Raw genomic sequence first — 25,372 nt, forward strand, 5'->3', positions numbered from 1 at the left:
AGATTCCTGAATTCTTGTCTGACTATCGTGACGTTTTTGAAGAACCTAAGCTTGGTTCATTACCTCCGCACCGGGAGTGCGATTGTGCCATAGATTTGATTCCGGGTAGTAAATACCCTAAGGGTCGTTTATTTAATCTGTCTGTGCCTGAACATGCTGCTATGCGAGAATATATAAAGGAGTCCTTGGAAAAGGGACATATTCGTCCTTCGTCATCTCCCTTAGGAGCCGGTTTTTTCTTTGTGTCTAAGAAAGATGGCTCTTTGAGGCCGTGTATTGATTATCGGCTTTTGAATAAAATCACGGTTAAATATCAATATCCGTTGCCACTGCTGACTGATTTGTTTGCTCGCATAAAGGGGGCCAAGTGGTTCTCTAAGATAGATCTCCGTGGGGCGTATAATTTGGTGCGAATTAAGCAGGGGGATGAGTGGAAAACCGCATTTAATACGCCCGAGGGCCACTTTGAGTATTTGGTGATGCCTTTTGGCCTTTCAAATGCCCCTTCAGTCTTTCAGTCCTTTATGCATGACATTTTCCGTGATTATTTGGATAAATTTATGATCGTGTATCTGGATGATATTCTGATTTTTTCGGATGACTGGGACTCTCATGTCCAGCAGGTCAGGAGGGTTTTTCAGGTTTTGCGGTCTAATTCCTTGTGTGTGAAGGGTTCTAAGTGCGTTTTTGGGGTTCAAAAGATTTCCTTCTTGGGATACATTTTTTCCCCCTCTTCCATCGAGATGGATCCTGTCAAGGTTCGGGCTATTTGTGATTGGACGCAACCCTCTTCTCTTAAGAGTCTCCAGAAATTTTTGGGCTTTGCTAACTTTTATCGTCGATTTATTGCTGGTTTTTCTGATGTTGTTAAACCATTGACTGATTTGACTAAGAAGGGTGCTGATGTTGCTGATTGGTCCCCTGCTGCTGTGGAGGCCTTTCGGGAGCTTAAGCGCCGCTTTTCTTCCGCCCCTGTGTTGCGTCAGCCTGATGTTGCTCTTCCTTTTCAGGTTGAGGTCGACGCTTCTGAAATCGGAGCTGGGGCGGTTTTGTCGCAAAGAAGTTCCGACTGCTCCGTGATGAAACCTTGTGCTTTTTTTTCTCGTAAATTTTCGCCCGCCGAGCGGAATTATGATATTGGGAATCGGGAGCTTTTGGCCATGAAGTGGGCTTTTGAGGAGTGGCGTCATTGGCTTGAGGGGGCTAGACATCAGGTGGTGGTATTGACCGACCACAAAAATTTAATTTATCTTGAGTCCGCCAGACGCCTGAATCCTAGACAGGCGCGCTGGTCGTTGTTTTTCTCTCGGTTTAATTTTGTGGTGTCATACCTACCGGGTTCTAAGAATGTTAAGGCTGATGCCCTTTCTAGGAGTTTTGAGCCTGACTCCCCTGGTAATTCTGAACCTACAGGTATCCTTAAGGATGGAGTGATATTGTCTGCCGTTTCTCCAGACCTGCGGCGGGCCTTGCAGGATTTTCAGGCGGATAGACCTGATCGTTGCCCACCTGGTAGACTGTTTGTTCCTGATGATTGGACCAGTAAAGTCATTTCTGAGGTTCATTCTTCTGCGTTGGCAGGTCATCCTGGAATCTTTGGTACCAGGGATTTGGTGGCAAGGTCCTTCTGGTGGCCTTCCCTGTCACGAGATGTACGAGGCTTTGTGCAGTCTTGTGACGTTTGTGCTCGGGCCAAGCCTTGTTGTTCTCGGGCTAGTGGATTGTTGTTGCCCTTGCCTATCCCGAAGAGGCCTTGGACGCACATCTCGATGGATTTTATTTCGGATCTTCCTGTTTCTCAGAAGATGTCTGTCATCTGGGTGGTGTGTGACCGTTTCTCTAAGATGGTCCATTTGGTTCCCCTGCCTAAGTTGCCTTCTTCTTCCGAGTTGGTTCCTCTGTTTTTTCAAAATGTGGTTCGTTTGCATGGTATTCCGGAGAATATCGTTTCTGACAGAGGAACCCAATTCGTGTCTAGATTTTGGCGGGCATTCTGTGCTAGGATGGGCATAGATTTGTCTTTCTCGTCTGCTTTCCATCCTCAGACTAATGGCCAGACCGAGCGGACGAATCAGACTTTGGAGACATATTTGAGGTGTTTTGTGTCTGCAGATCAGGATGATTGGGTTGCTTTTTTGCCTTTAGCGGAGTTTGCCCTCAATAATCGGGCCAGCTCTGCCACCTTGGTGTCTCCTTTTTTCTGTAATTCGGGGTTTCATCCTCGATTTTCCTCCGGTCAGGTGGAATCTTCGGATTGTCCTGGAGTGGATGCTGTGGTGGAGAGGTTGCATCAGATTTGGGGGCAGGTGGTGGACAATTTGAAGTTGTCCCAGGAGAAGACTCAGCTTTTTGCCAACCGCCGGCGTCGGGTTGGTCCTCGGCTTTGTGTCGGGGACTTGGTGTGGTTGTCTTCTCGTTTTGTCCCTATGAGGGTTTCTTCTCCTAAGTTTAAGCCTCGGTTCATCGGCCCGTACAAGATATTGGAGATTCTTTACCCTGTGTCCTTCCGTTTGGACCTCCCTGCATCTTTTTCTATTCATAATGTTTTTCATCGGTCATTGTTGCGCAGGTATGAGGTACCGGTTGTGCCTTCCGTTGAGCCTCCTGCTCCGGTGTTGGTTGAGGGCGAGTTGGAGTACGTTGTGGAAAAAATCTTGGACTCCCGTGTTTCCAGACGGAAACTCCAGTATCTGGTCAAATGGAAGGGATACGGTCAGGAGGATAATTCTTGGGTGACTGCCTCTGATGTTCATGCCTCCGATCTGGTCCGTGCCTTTCATAGGGCTCATCCTGATCGCCCTGGTGGTTCTGGTGAGGGTTCGGTGCCCCCTCCTTGAGGGGGGGGTACTGTTGTGAAATTGGATTTTGGGCTCCCCCGGTGGCCACTGGTGGAATTGAACTTGTGTGCATCATCCCCTCTGTTCACCTGTTCCCATCAGGATGTGGGAGTCGCTATTTAACCTTGCTCCTCTGTCACTTCCATGCCGGTCAACATTGTAATCAGAAGCCTTTCTGTGCATGTTCCTGCTACCAGACAACTTCCAGCTAAGTCGGACTTTTGTCCTTGTTTGTTTTTTGCATTTTGTTCCAGTTCACAGCTGCAGTTTCGTTTCTGTGTCTGGAAAGCTCTTGTGATCTGAAATTGCCACTCTGATGTTATGAGTTAATACTAGAGTCTTAAAGTAATTTCAGGATGGTGTATTGATAGGGTTTTCAGCTGACCATGAAAGTACCCTTTCTGTCTTCCTGCTATCTAGTAAGCGGACCTCGATTTTGCTAAACCTATTTTCATACTACATTTGTCATTTTCATCTTAAATCACCGCCAATATATGTGGGGGCCTCTGTCTGCCTTTCGGGGAAATTTCTCTAGAGGTGAGCCAGGACTATATTTTCCTCTGCCAGGATTAGTTAGTCCTCCGGCCGGCGCTGGGCGTCTAGGGATAAAACGCAGGCTACGCTACCCGGCTACTGTTAGTTGTGCGGCAGGTTTAGTTCATGGTCAGTTTAAGTTTCCATCCTTCCAAGAGCTAGTTCCTATGTATGCTGGGCTATGTTCTCTTGCCATTGAGAACCATAACAGGGAGTCAACAGAGCCGAAAAAGAAAGGTCCGGACTTCAATGCCTCTTCATCCTCCTCAAGACGCAGAAGGAATTACCGTTAATATTCCAGTAAGGGGCAGATTGAAGCACTTCTATACTCAGTGGGCCAGAATAACTTCGAGCAATTGGGTTCTGGGTATAGTTAAGTCAGGGTTAAGATTAGAATTCCGGGAAAGACCTTCGAATTTTTATATTTTGACTGCCCCCGATTCCTTAGTCCAACAGAAGGCCCTGGAAAAAGAGGTTCAGACGTTAATACAAAAGGAAGTGATAGTTGAGGTTCCGAAACATCAGCAGGGGAAAGGGTTCTATTCCCCTTTATTTTTAATCTCCAAACCAGATGGATCCTTCCGAACCATCATACATTTATGGAGATTGAACAAATATCTACAGTACCATGCCTTTAAAATGGAGTCGATTAAAACGGCAACTAAACTTCTTTTTCCCAGATGCTATATGACAGTCCTTGATTTAAAGGATGCGTATTACCATCTGCCTATTCACAAGGATCATCAACAATTCCTCAGAATGGCGGTGCGTTTAAACGATCAGGTCAGACACTTTCAGTTTACTGCAATGCCATTTGGGTTATCAATGGCACCGAGAGTGTTTACTAAGGTCATTGCGGAAGTAATGGCCTATGTCCGAGAGCAAGATACATTAATTATATCCTACTTGGATGACTTCCTGATAGTAGGAAATTCGTTTTTTCAGTGTAGGAGTCGACTAAAGCATGTAATGTCTTCCTTACAGGACTTGGGTTGGCAAGTCAATATGGAAAAGTCAAGATTGGAGCCATCAACAACTCAGACTTTCTTGGGTATTCTGCTAAATTCAGAAGACCAACTATGTTTCCTTCCAGAAAAGAAAAAGCAGACGATTGTGCACAAAGTCAGTACTGTGATAGAAACACCAGATCTGACTTTGAGAGACGCTATGTCCCTTCTGGGATCCCTAACATCTTGCATACCGGCCGTCCAGTGGGCTCAATTCCACACTCGAGTATTACAGGCCCAGGTCTTGGATGCAGAGAAGAGTCTTCAAGGTCAATTAGGCAGAAGACTCAGGCTATCCACCTCCACTCTACACAGTCTAAGATGGTGGCTAAATATGGAACATTTAGAGAAAGGGGTGCACTGGAGTATAGTACCAGACAACACGGTGACAACCGACGCCAGTCCGATAGGTTGGGGAGCTCACGTAGGAGATGTTTGGACTCAAGGGCAATGGTCTCTCTTAGAAGCTCAAGAGTCCTCGAATTGGAAAGAGCTTATGGCAGTAAAAAAAGCTCTACTCAGGTTGCTACCATCTCTGCGGGATTCACATGTAAGGATCCAGTCAGACAACACAACGGTAGTAGCATATCTCAACCACCAGGGTGGGACAAGGTCAAGTTCCCTAATGAACACCGCTACGGACATACTCCTCATAGCCGAAGCTCACTTTCGTTCTCTTTCAGCCGTGCACATTCGGGGGGAGCTCAACACAGAGGCAGATTACCTCAGTCGTCATTCTCTTCGTCAGGGAGAATGGGTTCTAGATCGTCAGGTATTCAAACAGATAGTAGACCTGTGGGGGTTACCCGATATAGACTTGTTTGCAACAAGGGAGAACAGACAAACCAGGAAGTTTGCTTCGCTTCAGGTAGCAGACAAACCCTGTATAATAGACTCCCTTCAGATTCACTGGAATTTCCCACTGGCATATGCATTTCCCCCAATGTGTCTGATCCCTATAGTCCTCAGAAAGATCAGGGAGGAAGGGGCGAGAGTGATCATGATTGCCCCCTTCTGGCCCAGGAGGGCATGGTTCTCGGTACTCAGGGCAATGTCGGTGACCGACCCCTGGGTATTGCCGGCCAGTCTGGAACTTCTTTCCCAGGGTCCATTCCGTTACCCCAATGTAGAATCCCTACATCTGAAGGCGTGGAATTTGAGAGGGAGTTATTGAGGAGGAAAGGGTTTTCAGAGGCTCTGATATCCACCCTTTTAAATAGCCGGAAAGAAGTTACCACTAAAATTTATTCCAAAACTTGGAAAAAGTTCCTTGCCTTTTACCAACATCCCTTTTCTGGCAAAGTTCCAATTCCGGCTATTTTGGAATTTTTACAAAAAGGCCGAGAATTGGGCTTGGCGGTAAATACCCTTAGAGTCCAAATATCAGCTTTGGGAGCATTATATAACCGTGATGTGGCAGGGAATAGATGGGTATCCAGATTTATTAAAGCCACTGAACGTAGTAACCCAGTGTATGTTCCTAAATTACCACCATGGGATTTAAATTTGGTATTGGATGCTTTGACAGAGCCTCCCTTTGAGCCTTTAGACTCTGTCTCCTTAAAAAACTTAACTTTAAAAACAGCCTTCCTGGTGGCCCTGACCTCCGCTAGGAGAGTGAGTGATTTACAAGCTTTGTCAATAGACGCTCCTTATTTAATGGTTTTTCAGGATAAAATAGTTTTAAAACCAGATCCAGCGTATCTACTCAAAGTAGCCTCCAAATTTCATAAGTCAGGAGATAGTTTTGCCATCATTCTGTGACAATCCCGTTTCAGCCAAAGAGCAGAAATGTCATAGGCTAGATGTCAGAAGAACGCTATTAGAATACCTGCACAAAACAGAACCAGGGAGGCAGAGTAGGGCTCTGTTTGTTTCCTTTCAGAATCCAAGGAAAGGAGCGAGTGTAACAAAAGCGTCTATTGCCAGATGGATAAGAGATACGATATTTCTTGCTTATACTGCCAAGGGTCAGATACCTCCAGAAGGCATCAAGGCCCACTCCACTCGAGCCATGGCCTCATCCTGGGCGGAAAGAGCGGACGTCTCCATAGATGTAATATGTAAGGCAGCAACGTGGTCATCTCCTTCCACCTTTTATAGACATTACCGTCTTGATTTATCTTCAGAGGCCAGTTTAGTTTTTGGCCGTACAGTACTTAGTGCTGTAGTCCCACCCAGGTGATGGATCTCTGAAAGTCTCTCGTTGGGGTGCTGTCGTGGCGATAGGAAAACCGGTTTTTACGTACCGGTAATAGGATTTTACAGAGTCCACGACAGCACCCGCACATTCCCCCCATAGTTAATCACTGGATTCCTGCACTCTATTGGAAGGTGTGCCTTTAGTTATCACTCTTTAGAGATGATGGTATTTAGTAATGTTTAAGTATATATGATTGTGTACTAATTCAATGGCGGTGTCCCTTGTACTCTGAAACACAAACTGGACCGCCCCTTTAAATCCTGTAGGTTCCTGTCTGGATGGTGGGCGGATCCCCTCTCTCGTAGGGGTGCTGTCGTGGACTCTGTAAAATCCTATTACCGGTACGTAAAAAACTGTTTTCTCTGGTCGGTGAAGACCTGTGGATCTGCTGCAGCCGCTATCTACATGCTCTAATCTCATCCTAACCAGGTGAGCAAATTTGGTGTATATTCTCCTCTGTGTAACGTGGATAAGACCCTATTGCGCTCTTTGTCTCCCCATTGTTTTGCAATAGTTATCTCAGGAAGAGAAATGTGTTACCTCAGTCAGAGAGATATGTGTTTCCTCAGACATGGAAATGTGTTACCTCAGGTAGAGATATGTGTCATCTCAGGCAGAGAGATGTGTTACCTCAGGCAGAGATATGTGCTACCTGAGGAATAGATATGTGTTACCTCAGGCAAGGGAATATGTCACATTAAGCTGCGAGCCCCTTCTGTTTCATCTGTATACTCATCTACTATACAATTGTCTAAGGGTTACTTCCATCTGTCCTTCTGTCTGTCACGGATATTCATTGGTCGCGGCCTCTGTCTGTCATGGAATCCAAGTCGCTGATTGGTCTCGGCAGCTGCCTGTCATGGCTGCCGTGACCAATCAGCGACGGGCACAGTCCGATTAGTCCCTCCCCTACTCCCCTGCAGTCACTGCCCGGTGCCCGCTCCATAATCCCCTTCCCCTCCAGTCACCGCTCACACAGGGTTAATGGCAGCGGTAACGGGCCATGGTGTAACGCACTCCATTACCCCTGCTATTAACCCTGAGTGTCCCCAACTATTTACTATTGACGCTGCCTATGCAGAATCAATAGTAAAAATATGTCATGTTAAAAATAATAAAAAAAAAAAAAAAACCTGCTATACTCACCATCCGCCGACTTTCGCGCTCCTAGCGACACTACGGTGACCGCTCCATGCAAGCGGCAGGTTCCGGTCCCAGGATGGTATGCCAGAAGGACCTTCCATGACGTCAAGGTCATGTGAACGCGACATGATCACAGGCCCTGCGAGAAGGACCTTCCATGACGTCGCTGTCACATGACCGTGACGTCATGGAAGGTCCTTCTCGCAGGGCCTGTGATCACGTCACGGTCATATGACCGTGACATCATGGAAGGTCCATCTGGCATACCATCCTGGGACCGGAAGCTGCCGCCTGCTGTCGTCACGGTCATGTGACCGCGACGTCATCACAGGTCCTGCGTGAGAAGGACCTGCCATGACGTCACGGTCATGTGACCGTGACGGCATCACACCCTGGGACTGGAAGCTGACGCCTGCATGCGCACAGGGCCAGGACTTCAACGGGCCTTCGGAGGGTGAGTATATATTTATTTTTTATTTTAACTCTGTATACTACGTGGCTCTGTGCTGTATACTCCTTCGCTGTGCAATATACTATGTGGCTGGGCAAAATACTACGCACGTGGCTGGCCAATATACTACGTGGATGGGCAATATACTACGTGGGCTGTGCAATATACTACGTGGCTGTGCAATATACTACGTGGCTGGGCAATATACTACGTGGCTGGGCAATATACTACGTGGACATGCATATTCTAGAATACCCGATGCGTTAGAATCGGGCCACCATCTAGTTTATCATAAGTGACTTATGCTTCCCCCTGCCCAGGAACTGTGGTATGTGCCAACCATGAACTGGAGCAGCTCTGCACGATCAGGCATAGGAAATAACAGTGCATAGCAGGGGCACATTTATAAGATTAGGAACATTTTTTTTTCATATCCAGTTGTGGAACTTGTTATTATTCCAAGATCTGTTGATAAAAATGTACTTTGTACATCGGACAACCGTTTAAATAACTTTTTTTTACAGAATTCTTTTGGGGTCCTAAATTCCTCAATGTTTCACTGTTATTTAAGTGGAATTTGGGGAACCTTGACAGTATTAATTGTTTTAATATTATGGCTGATCAGTGCATATTGAAAGAAGCAAATCCTTTTTAAACTTTGTCATTCGCTTATAAAGCTGTTATGGAGCCTGAGTGTAGCAGACATATTTATTTTACTTGCAGACGATTAGAAGTTTAATTTCATGGAAGCTGCACTAATTACATTTAGTAATTAACACTGTCTTGGAAAATGTTATAGTTATGCTTTCCTACGAGAAATGCTAATAGCTTTGCTCTAACTAGTTGTGAAATGAAAATTGTCTAACCCTAAAAATATATAAATATGACACATTTTAGGCATTGCTGATTATTTTGTGTACCAGTATGTTATTGCTTAACGTAGCCATGAGTTTGTATAAAAAAAAAAATATGCATTTGTTTTTATCTTATTAAAAAAAGTAAAATGAATAATCCTATCATGTTGTATGTAACACATGACCTAATTTGTACTGTACAGGTGAAAAGAAAGTGCGTTCTTTCTGCATACTCCATCTCCACTGTTATGTCCATATCTGTTTATACATCATAATAGTCGTGTTATTGCAAAATCTAGCCTGATATTTCCACTAATTAACCACAGTAAGATCTCCACTGGATTTTGTTTGTTCATATAGGCGCCATTCAGTATTGTGACTGGCGCATGTGCATGCAGGCCTCTTCATACTCTCCAAATACCAGTCATGCAAATACCCGATACGATCTTGTATGCTGGAATTTAAAGGGAAAGCATTCAGCATTGCCCATTAAAAATAAACATGTTCTTTGCTTCCCTTTGCTGTCCCTGATTTGATTTTCAGAGCCATAAAAGCTCACAGCACACGAATACATACTCCAAATGCCTACTAGTTTGAGGATCACAAGTTCGCTAGCATTTCTGCTTCGTTGCAAAGATTGATAGCTTACCTTAATGTTGTCAAATTGATGAGATCTTCAAAGAGTAGACTCTGCTTCCAAAAAACCTATTATCTTTATGTTCTTTAACTTTACATTGTTATTTGCACAATGAAAATGATTTTGGAATATGCATGAAAATTTAATGTCAAATAGAAGCTTATTTTTCTCCTTAAGGGCTTCGTATTTCCCCAAGAGACTGTTTTACTCCTTAAAGTAGTAGCGGCTGGTTAATGCAAGCCAGTGGCAATTGTGTTTTTAAGTATTTTATAAAGATCGCTGCCTGTGTTTTTCTGTAATAATGTTGGCGAGAACACATTTATGTTAAAAGAGGTTAGGTATAAAATGCATTGTTGTTTTATAGAGGTAAAAGGCCACAAAGTAGCGAAATCTGTTCATGGAAACCTGAATATCTCACCACCACAGCACATCAATAGGTTCATCCTGTACAATAAATCATCACATTGCATGTTCAATGATCTCTGTGAGTGATTTGTGTACATGCTCCCAGTTCACTGAGCAGCCGATAACAGTTTTCTAATTTTCCACCTTTTCCTTAAACCTTCTTTAGCAGTTACCAGCAAGACTTCTTTCACAAACAGTTATGGATGACTATGACATAAGGTCTGCTGCCAGTATCCTGGCCTCTGTGAAAGAGCAAGAAGCCCGCTTTGAGAGATTGACCCGAGCTTTAGAAGAAGAACGTCGTAATGTGTCCCTTCAACTTGAGCGTGCCAATGTGCCCTCTGAAAGAATGAGCATGTGCAACATTGGTAATGGGCAGCCGCTAACCACTGCCTGGCAGCAGCTCGTTCTGCAGGTAAAACCTGCCTTTTATATTGTTTTATCACTCGTGCACCAATGATTATTTGCTTGCATTTGTTACTTCAATTGGTTTTATCTCTCAGCATTGTTTATCTAGCAAGTACGAGCTTTGAGGACAACTTTTGATAACATCACCACATGCTGAAGCTTATTGAATTTTAGAATCATGTGATTTGCCAAGACTACACATCACACTACTAATTTATCAATTTGTTATAAAGAAGTCTGCCAATGTTCCTGCATGATTTATTCATTACAAATACTTTACAAACGAAAATACAATTTTTTTTACTTGTAAATAAAACATTGTTATTAGATTAATATAGGAAAGGTTTCTTTACAGTAAGTGTGGTCAACCTTGAAATGCCTTACCCCAACAAATGGTAATGGCACAGCATTCAATAATGTGCTAGGTAATTATATAATGACTGCTAGCATTGCTAATTGTCACTAATAAAGTGAATAGCATGTAATTAATCCAAATAAATTATCCACCTGCTTTGTGAGGTCAGTACTTTTTTTCTGAGAGGGTGGGGTGGGGATTGTTATGCCTTCCTTTGGCTAAAATAGTCAGGTCTGAAGAAAGGTTTAATTTGTTAGGTCTCTTACTCTGCATTGTCAGGCTCATTATGGGTCTATAATGACTGGGGAAGTGACAAAGGATCTTGCTTATCCATTGGCTTTGAATGATTAGATGATCAGTTTAATACTGGCATCCGATTATGAAGATATAAATGGAATGCAGGCATATGAGAGATAGGGCTTATTCACACACTGTTTTTTGCCATTTTGTTCACGTACTTTTACCCTGAAAAAAAAAAACTGGTTTTGTGCACGTGCTACTTAATTTTTTTTTCCTACAGATTTGAACCATGAAAGCATTTTTTCCTGAGATAATCTTATAAATATGCCCCTGCTGTGTACTGTGTAATGGCCGTGTCTGACCGTGCAGGAACATGGTCTGATCACACCACAGCTCCTGGGCAGTAGAGGACGCAAAAGAATATACATGCAGGACATTACTTGGGTCGATTTTGTGGTTTTCAGCATCATCCTGCCTTGGACTTCAGATTGTGTATACACATAGATGAGTCTTTGGCCTGTTGTCTTGCAGTTTTGTGAAGTATCTTTTTGTGAATCGAAAGTGTGTAAATATTACATTTCTACCACATTTTATGTAACTTAATATAGTAAGACCAGGGTTCTTTACTTCTTTTAGTGCGGCAATAAGCGTGCCCTATATTACTTGGTGTGATTTTCGATCTTTGCTCCCATGTTGTTAGATGAAAACCATTACCTCTTGTGAAAAAGTGCTCACATTATTTGTCAGCAAAAGAAATAAATTGCAGTTGTACCATTGTTTTTAGCACTGCAGTAGAAATATGATATATTTAATGGCTATACGCTGGCCATTATATTTTACCCGTGAAAGGATTATTCCATGAAATAATACTACCAGTACATTATGTCATAGCCGGTGTCTGCTATGGTACAACAATTACCGCACACTAAGTCCACAGGGTTAACTCACTTGATTTTTTTGATGTGCCACCGGAGTCATAGAAAGTAATTGCTCATTACTACATGACTGTAGTTTTGGATTGAGGGAATGGCTGAGAAAAAGTTTAAGTTTTTAAAGGGGATTTCAAACTAACAAAATTAATTGGAGGTTGAGTGTGCATGCTACTGCTCCATACAGATCTATGGGACGTATGGAAACAGTCAGGCACGCGTATATTTACTTTTTAATTTCATTTTTACTTAAAGATTTATTCCCATCTAAGCATTATGGGAGAGATAGTTATACCCTCCATCAGGAATCTTAGCCATGGAGGTTGACCATTGGAAACCGTTGAGAGTGACCTTGAGAGTTAAAGAAAAAGCACCGCTCTGCCACTTTTGGCTCTTTATGTAGCTCAACCTCCAATGGTCAAAGCCTGGTGAGAGTTACTCCTCTATCGTCCATGAAAGGCTGAGATGGAAGTGGGATTAACCCTTTAAAGTGATGATCCAAACTACAGGCAGCTTGAATCAGTGCCAGGCAGCACGACTGCAGCCAGTATGTTTTTCTGAAACACTCTGGCATTTCGGTGAAAATGTAGTTTGAAGAGTCAGACGGGGACTATCACGACCCACAAGGTTCAGACCAGCGGACGGCACAACAAACACCAACAACGGGGAAGAAAAAAGGGAGAGGAAGGCCCTAACAATAGGGAACGAAGGATGGGGAATCTCCTAACACAGCCTGAGCCCATCCCTAAGCTCCCCTAACGCCCTATGCGAGTCCTTCCCCCACCGCCTTCATGTGCCTAGTCCCTAGCTGTCACCTCACTATAACCTGGCTAGAGCACTGGCTGGCAAGGATGCTGCCCTCACCAATGCAGATGGTGTAAACACAGGGGGTAGTGACAATCATGAGACAGACAAAGACCAGGAACAAAAAAATTAGGTTTCAAGCTTCTGCTGCAAGCTCCACACAGCAGAGGATACGGAAGCAGGACCTCAAGCAGCTGATACATGCTGGCACCAGAGAGCTCCCAACTCCTCTGTTGGTCTCCAGAGAAAAACCTCTTTTACTAACAGTCAGCTGATGCATCAGGTGACTATTTAAAGGATGGTGGAAGTGGTCACCACCCACATCAGCTGACCAGCTAACACAGCAGCTGCCAGCAAGGAAACTGACATTAACACTTGCTGGCCCAAAAGGAAAAACCACATTTAAATTAAAGCAGAATAAGAGCTGTCACAACTTCCACAAAATGAGTTCTGACAGTACCCCCTTTCAATGAGGGGCTTCTGGATCCTTAAACCCCGACTACACCGTAAAAAACATAGGGTGAGGACACCTCAACCCACTAGGATTCACCTCCGCCATCACCTGATCCTCAGGTTTATGGCAAACGCAGCCTGTTGGTGACAGAAATAACATAGGCTCCAGAGGCGCCACAAATCTCCAGAGCAACGACCTGTGGAATATGTTCTGTACCTGTATTACTGTGGGTAACTCCAACTGGAAGGTCCAAGGGCTGAGAACGGCCGACAGCCAATACGTCCTGATAACCCTAGAACTCCAGGTCCCAGATGTGTATTTCCACTTGAAGTTTTTAGTGGACACCCACACGTACTCATTCACACACAGGTCAGGACCTGAACGTTTATTTCCATGCATGCGTTTGCCAACAAATAGTAATCTTCCTGAGGAACAGACAACAGAGGCGTCCCCCCGTGTCACCAAACTCATTCCCTCACTATATTTAGGGGGAACCACCACCCACCCCTGATCCTACCTCCTGAGAGGACCTCGATATTCAGGGTTTACTTGTGGTGAGGGTTGAATTTTGCCCCTATTCCCTGGTAGCACCTTAGCTGCTTCCTCCTGAGAAGGGGTAGATTCGGGAAGGATGGCAAAGACCATAGCTCCCAGGCAACAGTCTTTACAATACTGGTCCCAACTAACTACTTCCCTTAACCGCCAATCTATGACCGGATTGTGTCTCTTCAGCCAGGGGAAACCTAAGATGATGGGTGTTGGCATACCCTCCAAGATGTAGCACAACAGGTACTCTTCAAATAGTTCCTATATACAGGTTAATATTTTCTACGACTTGGGTGAGACTCCTCTGGCTGAGAGGGACATAGTCAATCTCATGAATGGAAATGGGTCTCGCCAGCGTCCTACCAATCAGACCATGAGTCTGAACAAAGCGAGAATCCACCAGGTTGACCACAGCTCCGCTATCCACAAGAACTGGTACTGTATCAGTCTCCCCACCAGCCACCAATTCAGAAGAATTGGAAAACTGAGACGTGAAGGTGGAGGAAATCTACACATCCTGGTTGCCTCCCTCCATTCGACCAAGGGAACGTGGCTTTGGTGATGAAGTACCAATTTTGGTGCAAGATGGGCAGACATTAAAGCATACCTCCCAAGTTTTGAAGACGGGAAAGAGGGACAAAGTTAGCGGCGCGCAACGCGCGTCGTGGCAAATTTTAGGCCACACCTCTGACCACACCCATTCATAATTAGTCACACCCATATCCACGTCCCAACCACACCCATTTAGCACTGCTGATCACACTGTTTCATATACAATAATTATAAACAAAAAATATGGCCACACAGTGCTCCATACCGTATAATGACCACACATGATGCTCCATATTGTATATTGACCGCACATGATGCTGCATACTGTATAATGGGCACACATGATGCTCCATACTGTATAATGACCGCACATGATGCTCCATACTGTATAATGGCCACACATGATGCTCCATAATGTATAATGACTGCACATGATGCTCCATATTGTATAATGACCGCACATAATGCTCCATACTGTATAATGACTGCACAGGATGCTCCATACTGTATAATGACCACACATAATGCTCCATACTGTATAATGACCGCACATGATGCTCCATACTGTATAATGACCGCACATGATGCTCCATACTGTATAATGACCGCACATGATGCTCCATACTGTATAATGACCGCACATGATGCTCCATACTGTATAATGACCACACATGATGCTCCATACTGTATAATGACCGCACATGATGCTCCATACTGTATAATGGCCACACACAGTTCTCCATACTGTATAATGATCCCACATGATGCTCAATACTGTATAATGACCCCCCCTCCTGTATGCATGGCTCATCTCCCTCCCATCCCATATACATGGCTCATATCCCCCCTCCTGTATGCATGGCTCATATTCCCCCTCCTATATGCATTGCTCATATTCCCCCCGTATGCATGGCTCATATTTCCCCCCTGTATGCATGGCTCATATCCCCCCCCCTGTGTGCATGGCTCATATCCCCCCCTGTATGCATGGCTCATATTCCCCCCCTGTATGCATGGCTCATATTCTCCCCTCCAGTATGCATGGCTCATAATCCCCCCTCCTGTATGAATGGCTCATATTCCCCCTCCCCTGTATGCATGGCTCATATTCCCCCCCCTGTATGCATGGCTCATATTCCCCCCCCTGTATGCATGGCTCATATTCCCCCCCGAATGCATGGCTCATATTCCCCCCTGAATGCATGGCTCATATTCCCCCCCTGAATGCATGGCTTATCTCTCCACCCCCCTGCTCCTACTCCTACTCCCATCTTGCATGGCATGCCGGCTTAAGTCCTTCATCCCCCCGTCCCCCGTCCCTCATACTCACCTGTCCCTCATACTCACCTGTCCCACATCGCGCGGCCGCGCCAACATCCCTCTCGCTCTGTCTCGACTCCCGGCGCAGCACCTTCTTCCTGCGTGAGCAGTCACGTGATACCACTCATTAAGGTCATGAATATGCGCATATTCATGACCTTAATGAGCGGTACCACATGACCACTCATTCAGGACGAGCTGTGTATGCCGAGACCAGGCATCGCTGGAGCAAGGTGGGTATCATCTTCAAGGAGGGTGGCCGGGGGGGGCGGGGGGGGGGTTGGTCGGTCGGGAGGTGACCAGGCCAGGACTTATAAAAAAAACAAAACAAAACAAAAACCTTGCTCAGGTGCCGTGGCTTAACACAAGGGGGCGTGTCGGTTGGTTCTCCTGCTGTCTGCGGGATCAGAGCGTCCCGTGCTGGACAGCGGGGCAAAGCATCAAAACCGGGACAGTCCCGCACAATGAGGGACGGTTGGGAGCTATGATTAAAGTAATGATCCTTAAGACCACAGAAACATGCCCCCGTCCCACGGCGAACCACAGGCAACCCAGTTTGAGAAGAGACTCCTCCCACCTGCATGGGTTCGTCCACCTGTGCCAGTTGGTCATCCTTCCTAGAAAGAACAACAGGGGATAGGTTCGGTGTATGTCTCTCCCTGAGGCGTCTATCCAACCAGATAGCAAGGGCCATGGTGGCCTCCAACGACCTAGGAGTAGCATGCTGCACCAGAGTATCCTGAAGCCTAGCTGACAGACTGACAAAAATGGCTCCTAAGAGCAGGGTCATTCCACTGAGTGTCAGAGACCCATCTCCGAAACTCTGAGCAGTACTCCTCAGCCAGCTGCCCCTCCCCGCTTGATCTTACAGAGTCGAGACTCAGCCAGGGAGATGCCATCAGGATCCCCATACACCAGCTCCAATGCCGCAAAAAAACTTGTCCACCGACTGCAAAGATGGTGAATCAGTCGGTAGGGAGAAGGCCAGGATTGGGGATCAACCTTGAGAAGGGAGACTATAATACCCACACGCTGTTCCTCACCCCTTGAAGAATGAGGGCGAAGCCTGAAATAAAATTTACAGGCTTCTTTAAATACAATAATTGTACCTCTCACTCCAGAGAACCTGTCAGGGAGAGATTTCTTGGGTTCCAGTTGAGTCTGGACATGAGCCGCCATCACGTGCCAAGTCCCTAGCTTTCACCTCACTATACCCTGGCTAGTGCACTGGTTGGCAAGGACGCTAGCCTCACCACTGCAGCTAGTGTAAACACAGGGAGTAGTGACAACCACAAGACAGACAAAAACAGGGAACAAGAAAACTTAGCTTTCAAGGTTCTGCTGCAAGCTCCACACAGCAGAGGATACAGAACCAGGACCTCAAGCAGCTGATGTCACCAGAGAGCTCCCAACTCCTAGGCTGGTCTACAGAGAAAAAACTCTATCACTGACAGTCAGCTGATGAGTCAGGTGACTATTTAAAGGATGGTGGGAGTGGTCACCACCCACATCAGCTGATCAGCAAACATAGCAGCTGCCAGCAAGGAAACTGAAATTAACTCTTGCTGACCCAAAAGGAAAAACCAGATTTAAATTAAAGCAGAACCACAGCTGTGACGACTTCCACAAAAGTCGTGACAGGGACAAAAGGTAGAGACATACTTTGATTGGTGCTGCCCTGCGCCGGATTCTCCCTCTCCACTCTAGTTGATTGATAGGTCCCTCCCTATGCACCTGTCAGTCAACTAGAGGAGGGCATGGAGAAACTGGCTGGGGGTAGTGCCAAACTAGTCACATCTCTCCCTATAGTCCCTTGGCCAACTCTTCAAACTACAGCTTTGGAAAAAATTAAGAGACCACTGCAAAATGTTCAGTTTGTCTGATTTTCTCTTTATAGGTACAGTCATGGCCAAAAGTATTCACACCCCTGCAATTCTGTCAGATAATACTCAGTTTCTTCCTGAAAATGATTGCAATCACAAATTATTTGGTATTATTATCTTCATTTAATTTGTCTTAAATGAAAAAACACAAAAGAGAATGAAGCAAAAAGCAAAACATTGATCATTTCACACACAACTCAAAAAATGGGCCAGACGAAAGTATTGGCACCCTCAGCCTAATACTTGGTTGCACAACCTTTAGCCAAAATAACTGCGACCAACCACTTCCGGTAACCATCAATGAGTTTCTTACAATGCTCTGCTGGAATTTTAGACCATTCTTCTTTGGCAAACTGCTCCAGGTCCCTGATATTTGAAGGGTGCCTTCTCCAAACTGCCATTTTTAGATCTCTCCACAGGTGTTCTATGGGATTCAGGTCTGGACTCATTGCTGGCCACCTTAGAAGTCTCCAGTGCTTTCTCTCAAACCATTTTCTAGTGCTTTTTGAATTGTGTTTTGGGTCATTGTCCAGCTGGAAGACCCATGACCTCTGAGGGAGACCCAGCTTTCTCACACTGGGCCCTACATTATGCTGCAAAATTTGTTGGTAGTCTTCAGACTTCATAATGCCATGAAAACGGGCAAGCAGTCCAGTGCCAGAGGCAGCAAAGCAACCCCAAAACATCAGGGAACCTCCACCATGTTTGACTGTAGGGACCGTGTTCTTTTCTTTGAATGCCTCTTTTTTTCTCCTGTAAACTCTATGTTGATGCCTTTGCCCCAAAAGCTCTACTTTTGTCTCATCTGACCAGAGAACATTCTTCCAAAACGTTTTAGGCTTTTTCAGCTAAGTTTTGGCAAATTCCAGCCTGGCTTTTTTATGTCTCGGGGTAAGAAGTGGGGTCTTCCTGGGTCTCCTACCATACAGTCCCTTTTCATTCAGACGCCGATGGATAATAAGGGTTGACACTGTTGTACCCTCGGACTGCAGGGCTGCTTGAACTTGTTTGGATGTTAGTCGAGGTTCTTTATCCAACATCCGCACAATCTTGCGTTGAAACCTCTTGTCAATTTTTCTTTTCCGTCCACATCTAGGGAGGTTAGCCACAGTGCCATGGGCTTTAAACTTCTTGATGACACTGCGCACGGTAGACACAGAAACATTCAGGTCTTTGGAGATGGACTTGTAGCCTTGAGATTGCTCATGCTTCCTCGCAATTTGGTTTCTCAAGTCCTCAGACAGTTCTTTGGTCTTCTTTCTTTTCTCCATGCTCAATGTGGTACATACAAGGACACAGGACAGAGGTTGCGTCAACTTTAATCCATGTCAACTGGCTGCAAGTGTGATTTAGTTATTGCCAACACCTGTTAGGTGCCACAGGTAAGTTACAGGTGCTGTTAATTACACAAATTAGAGAAGCATCACATGATTTTTCAAATGCGCCAATACTTTTGTCCACCCCCTTTTTTATGGTTGGTGTGGAATTATATCCAATTTGGCTTTAGAACAATTCTTTTTGTGTTTTTTCATTTAAGACAAATTAAATGAAGATAATAATACCAAAGAATTTGTGTTTGCAATCATTTTCAGGAAGAAACGGAGTATTATCTGACAGAATTGCAGGGGTGTGAATACTTTTGGCCATGACTGTATATTTTTGAGTAAAATGCAAATTGTTCTTTTATTCTATAAACTTCTGACAACATGTCTCCAAATTTCCAAGCAATAAATATTGTATTTTTTTCTGACAAAGTAAAATGGGCAAAATTAAAAAAAAACAACCTGTGCATTCAGACCTCAAATAATGCAAAGAAAACAAGTTCATAATCATTTAGAAACAACAATACTAATGTTTTAACTCTGGAAGAGTTCAGAAATCAATATTTTGTGGAATAACCATGATTTTTAATCACAGCTTTCATGCGTCTTGGCATGCTTTCCACCAGTCTGTCACACTGCTTCTGGCGCAAAAATGTAAGCAGTTCTTTGTTTGATGGCTTGTGACTATCCATCATCCTTTTGATTACATTCCAGAGGTTTTCAATGGGGTTCAGGTCTGGAGATTGGGCTGCCCATGACAGGTTTTGATGTGGTGGCCTCTTAATTTTTGCCAGAGCTGTATGTTTTCTCTGAAATACTTCAGAGAAAAACATACCTGATTTCAGTCATGTAGTCATTCTCTAATCATGCTGCCCATTTTTTGGACAGCACAAATCAAGTGACAGGTTTCCTTTAATATATTCATTATTGCTTGTAACGTAATTGCTCAACAAACTATGTGTTCAAGCATTCTTTTTTTTTGCCACTTTTCCAGTGTTCTTGCCATAATTTAACAAATATTGTGCATAAAACCTAAATGTGACCCCAGCGTGTGAACATAGCATAACTGACACAAATGTAATTGACAATTACATTAACCTGACTGAAGACAGCCAGGCGAGACAGCAGTGAGTAATATTGTATCTAAATTATATATTGCACCTTACTATGATACTAACGTAATCATCACAGCCTTTGTGCAAAAAATGAGACCAAGGTCAGATGAAATAAAAAAAAAAGCTGAAGAAAAAGGACATTGAAATAGATCAGTCATAGCTAATGTCAGTATTCAGGACTTTATTATAAGAAAGTGTCTGTGCAAAAATGGGATTCATGGAAAAATAACAACATGAAACCTACCGCTACCTAACAATAGCATCAATGGTTATCTCAGGATAAGAAAAATAATAATAACTGAGTAAGCCACAAGTCTTAAAAAGAATTGTTGGAGAGTGCAGGTTCTGTTATTGCTGCTCCAGTGCAAATTTGGAATTGTCTATGTTCATTTTAAAAGTCACATATGGTAAGGCAGTGACATGGTACGGTGGTGATCTTCAGCCTCAACCCCATTATTGAAGTAAGCAATAACTTTTGCACAAAAAAATATATTTATAAAGAAGATATATTTTATATATCAATTCACTTATTCCATTTTTGAAGCCTATAGCGATGCGCACAACATGCAGTTTTCAAAGTGTTAAATTATTTACTATTTGCAAATTATTTAAAAAAAAATTTGAAAAATTACTGAGCTACATCAGGTACAATTAGCCTGCACCGTGTCGCGGTGTACAGCGCCTGAAACACTAAAATTCCATTCTGTCTGTCATATCCCAGTATTAGTAAATGTACCTCAACGTCTGTTGTCTAGAGACTGAAGAGTAGCTGTTTGTTGTGACAAGTTAATGATCTCAAAGACAAGAACAAGTCTACATCTGAGTAGCTGAAGATAAGTAAATCTAAGTAAATATCCACTATTTTGTTTATATTTATTTATATAAATACAGTGGGGAAAATAAGTATTTGATCCCTTGATGATTTTGTAAGTTTGTCCACTGACAGACATGAACAGTCTATAATTTTAAGGGTAGGTTCATTTTAACATTGAGAAATAGAATATCAAAAATATAATCCAGAAAATCACATTGTATAAATTACATCAATTTATTTGCATTTATGGAATTGTCAGATTGTCAGTGTTAAACTGATTAAAATGATACCTGGGGTGAATAAATCCGTCTGGTGGTTCTTGTGTAATCAGTGTTAGAAATTTTCATGTGACAAGATCTGTTAAAGGGTCGACATTGACTCGTAGGATTGCTACCTTCCAATAGGTGGCACTAGAGTCAAGTTCTCTTCCTCTCTGAAGAGACAATTTGCATAATTAGAAGTTTTCAGTTAATTATATGCCTGTGCTCTAGGGCAGGACTCTAGGCAGAGTCTTATCTTCCTGCTCTAAGCCAGAGAAACCAAGGAAAAACCTGCCCACAGGCCTCCCCCAAGCACAAACACGTTCCTCATCATAGAGACAGACTGTTTGGGGCCTGGGTTCTTTCTGATGCATGACAATGCTAGGCCTCATGTAGCTAAAGTGTGTCAGCAGTTCCTGCATGATGAAGGCATATTACCATACCTGTAATATTATGGATGGATTATACTAGTTAAGGTTTATTGCAAGAAAATAGTAGAGAACATGGTCAGAAGAATTATGGTGACCACATGTTCGTATGTAGATTGCAAAATGTCTAGAATAAATTTTTTAACTTTCATACTCCATATTCACTTGACAGTCTGAGTCAAGGTTTTTATATCCCAGCCTGTCCTTTCAGTGGGTTCAAAAAATAGATTTCTTTCTGCCAGTCTACACAAAGCCACACAATGTTCTTTTATAATCATATAAAAAAGCATTGCCAAAGTTAAGCCGCAACGAGATGCCTGGGCCCCTTTCCAGAGAAGGCCTGCTGTGGTCTTGACTTTGCTCTCTATTGGAAGGGACACTGCCATACCTTCCTGCCAAAGTAAATCATGACGGATGTCTTGCATGGTACGCTGTATAATACAGGTCAATGTGAAAGAATGATTTCCTATTACTATGAGGGGCACTTATTTAATGTACTATAATCTATATAATGTAATATTTCCCCTTTTTTCCGATTTTTAATTCAACATAGTTGTGTTTTTATGTCGTAGCGAAGATTTTTCACCTTTGACTTCTAGTCTTCTGCACCTCCACCATCTCCACTCCACCCTAATAGCAACCTTTGGAGGTGCAAGAATTTTGCTCCAGGACTTTGATGGGTATTGGACAGTTATGTGTCGGATATAAATAAAGACACTACAAGTTTTCTACATATTGTTAGGAAGAGCCTAATGCTAAACATTCATGTACTTAGATACTCAGTAAGTTGTCTGTTACTTTATGTTGCCTCTAGACCTATTACTAAATTCTTACTTCTTCTGGCATATGAACCATAACTGCGTAGACTTAGGCCCCATAGAATTGTATTGAAGTATATAATCAGCATGCTCTGATTAGGGCAAGGCAGATTATGAAGGGAGTGGAGAGGGTGAGCTGTGAGTGGAGAGGGTGAGCTGTGACCATCACCTACTGTGAAAGATGGATCCTGTCTTTGGTGATGATAATGAGACTACAAAAATATTATATGCAGATCAGAGAGTGTGAGTCTAAGGGCTCATACTCATTTGCCAGAAAAACAGACGAGTGAAATCTGATAAAAAATCGAATTGCACTCTGACCAATGTTATTCAAAGAGTTACCTCTCATCTGTGATTTTTTTCTCATCTGAAATTGGACTGAGAAAAAAATCGCAGCATGCTGTGATTTGCTGCATATCTCGGACGAGACTCGCCAATGCAAGTCAATGGATGCGAGAAAAAAATACACGGCACTCACACCATCCGAGTGCTGTCCGTTTTTTACGTACCGGTGTCCTTTGAAATGCCGGTAATTAATGTGCATTAATGTACAGTAAAATCACACTGACAGGTTAGAATAGAATATATAGAATAGAAATATACACAGAGAATACATATATACTGTATATATACATGTCAGTAACACACACATATATATATAATATGTATTTATATTTAACTGAAAGATAGAAGAAAAGCCGGTAATTCATCTTCTGTAAAATCACTGCAGGAGCCGACAGGATAGAAGAGATGGATTACATACAGTAAATACATATAGAATAGGTAGATTATGGTTCTTATGGTACTATGTGTAACTGTGTAAGTAGGCTAATGGATGGTTAGAATACCCTTGAAAACACTTGTGCAAGTATGTTAGCACAGCTGAAAACAGTTTGGCTGATTAGAGAACCTATAAACTTGACCGACCTTTGAGCTAGTTGAGAATCTGGAGCATTACATTTGTTGGTTCCTTTAAACTCTCAAAATGGCCAGAAAAAAAAGAACTTTCATGTGAAACTCGACAGTCTATTCTTTTTCTTAGAAATGAAGGCTATTCCATGCGAGAAATTGCCAAGAAACTGAAGATTTCCTACAACAGTGTGTACTACTCCCTTCAGAGGAGAGCACAAACAGGCTCTAACCAAAGTAGAAAGAAGTGGGAGGCCCTGCTGCACAACTGAGAGACAAGACAAGTACATTAGAGTCTGTAGTTTGAGAAATCAACACCTCACAGGTCCTCAACTGGCAGCTTCATTAAATAGTACACGCAAAACGCCAGTGTCAACGTCTACAGTGAAGTGGTGACTCCAGGATGTTGGCCTTCAGGGCAGAGTGGCAAAGAAAAAGCCATATCTGAGACTGGCTAATAAAAGGAAAAGATTAATATGGGCAAAAGAACACAGACATAGGACAGAGGAAGATTGGAAAAAAATGTTATGGACAGGCTAATCCAAGTTTGAGGTGTTTGGATCACACAGAAGAACATTTGTGAGATGCAGAACAACTGAAAAGATGCTGGAAGAGTGCTTGACACCATCTGTCAAGCATGGTGGAGGTAATGTGATGGTCTGGGGTTGCTTTGGTGCTGGTAAAGTGGGAGATTTGTACAAGGTAAAAGGGATATTGAATAAGGAAGGCTATGGAGTATTTTGCAATGCCATGCCATACCCTGTGGTCAGCGCTTGATTGGAGCCAATTTTATTTTACAACAGGACAATGCACACCTCCAAATTATGCAAGAACCATTTAGGGAAGAAGCAGGCAGCTGGTATTCTATCTGTAAAGGAGTGGCCAGCGCAGTCACCATATCTCAACCCCATTGAGCTGTTGTGGGAGCAGCTTGACCGTATGGTACGCAAAAAGTGCCCATCAAGCCAAACCAACTTGTGGGAGGGGATTCTGGAAGCATGGGGGAAATTTCTCCAGATTACCTTAGCAAATTAACTGCTAGAATGCCAAAGGTCTGCAATGCTGTAATTGCTGCAAAGGGAGCATTCTTTGACGAAAGCAAAGTTTGAAGGAGAAAATTATTATTTCACATACATTTTTTTTTCGAACCTGGTCAATGTCTGGCCTAGATTTCAAATTCGTGTGGCAACTCATTGGATTAATAAAATTGTCTGGGTGACCACAAAATTTGGAACTGTGGTGTGTCTATCTATCAAATATATATATATATATATATATATATATATATATATATATATATATATATATATATATACAGTATATATATATAGCTCTGGCAAAAATTAAGAGACCAACACATCAAGACCCTGTCATGAGCAGCCCAATGTCCAGACCTGAACCCCATTGAAAACCTCTGGAATGTAATCAAGAGGATGATGGATAGTCACGAGCCATCAGACAAAGTTAGAACTGCTTAAATTCTTGCTCCAGAAGCAGTGTGAAAGACTGGTGGAAAGCATGCCAAGACGCATAAAAGCTGTGATTAACTCCTTCATGACCCGGGGTATTTCGTTTTTTCGTTTTTCTCTCCCCTCCTTCACAGAGCCATAACTTTTTTAGTTTTCTGTCAATGTGGCCACGTTAGGGCTTATTTTTTTGCGGGATGAGCTGTACTTTTGAACGACATCATTGGTTTTAGCATTTCATGTACTAGAATACGGGGGAAAAAAATCCAAGTGCGGTGAAATTGCAAAAATAATGCAATCCTACACTTGTTTTTTTGTTTGGCTTTTTTGCTAGGTTCAGTAAATGCTAAAACTGCCCTGTCATTATGATTCTCCAGGTCATTATGAGTTCATAGACACCAAACATGTCTAGGTTGTTTTTTATCTAAGTGGTGAAAAAAAAATTCCAAACTTTGCAAAAAAAAAAAAAATTGCGCCATTTTCCGATACCCGTAGCGTCTCCATTTTTCTTGATCTGGGGTTGGGTTAGGGCTTTTTTTTTGCGCGCCAAGCTGACATTTTTAATTATACCATTTTTGTGCAGATACGTTCTTTTGATCGCCCATTATTGCATTTTAATGCAATGTCACGGCGACCAAAAAAACAATTCTGGCGTTTCTAATTTGTTTTTCTCTACGC

General features: G+C 43.2%; 1 protein-coding gene across 1 annotated transcript in view; it reads left to right on the forward strand.

Moving 5' to 3' along the window:
• Nucleotides 1–25,372, forward strand: part of ARVCF (ARVCF delta catenin family member) — a 1,196,801-nt gene that overhangs the window by 885,117 nt on the left and 286,312 nt on the right. The window contains exon 9 of the mRNA XM_077293391.1: nt 10,238–10,486. Within this exon, the coding sequence (XP_077149506.1) occupies nt 10,271–10,486 (216 nt within the window). The 5' untranslated portion in view covers nt 10,238–10,270. The remainder of the gene's footprint in view (nt 1–10,237; nt 10,487–25,372) is intronic.

This window comes from Ranitomeya variabilis, chromosome 1, assembly GCF_051348905.1.
Source record: "Ranitomeya variabilis isolate aRanVar5 chromosome 1, aRanVar5.hap1, whole genome shotgun sequence".
NCBI lineage: Eukaryota > Metazoa > Chordata > Amphibia > Anura > Dendrobatidae > Ranitomeya > Ranitomeya variabilis.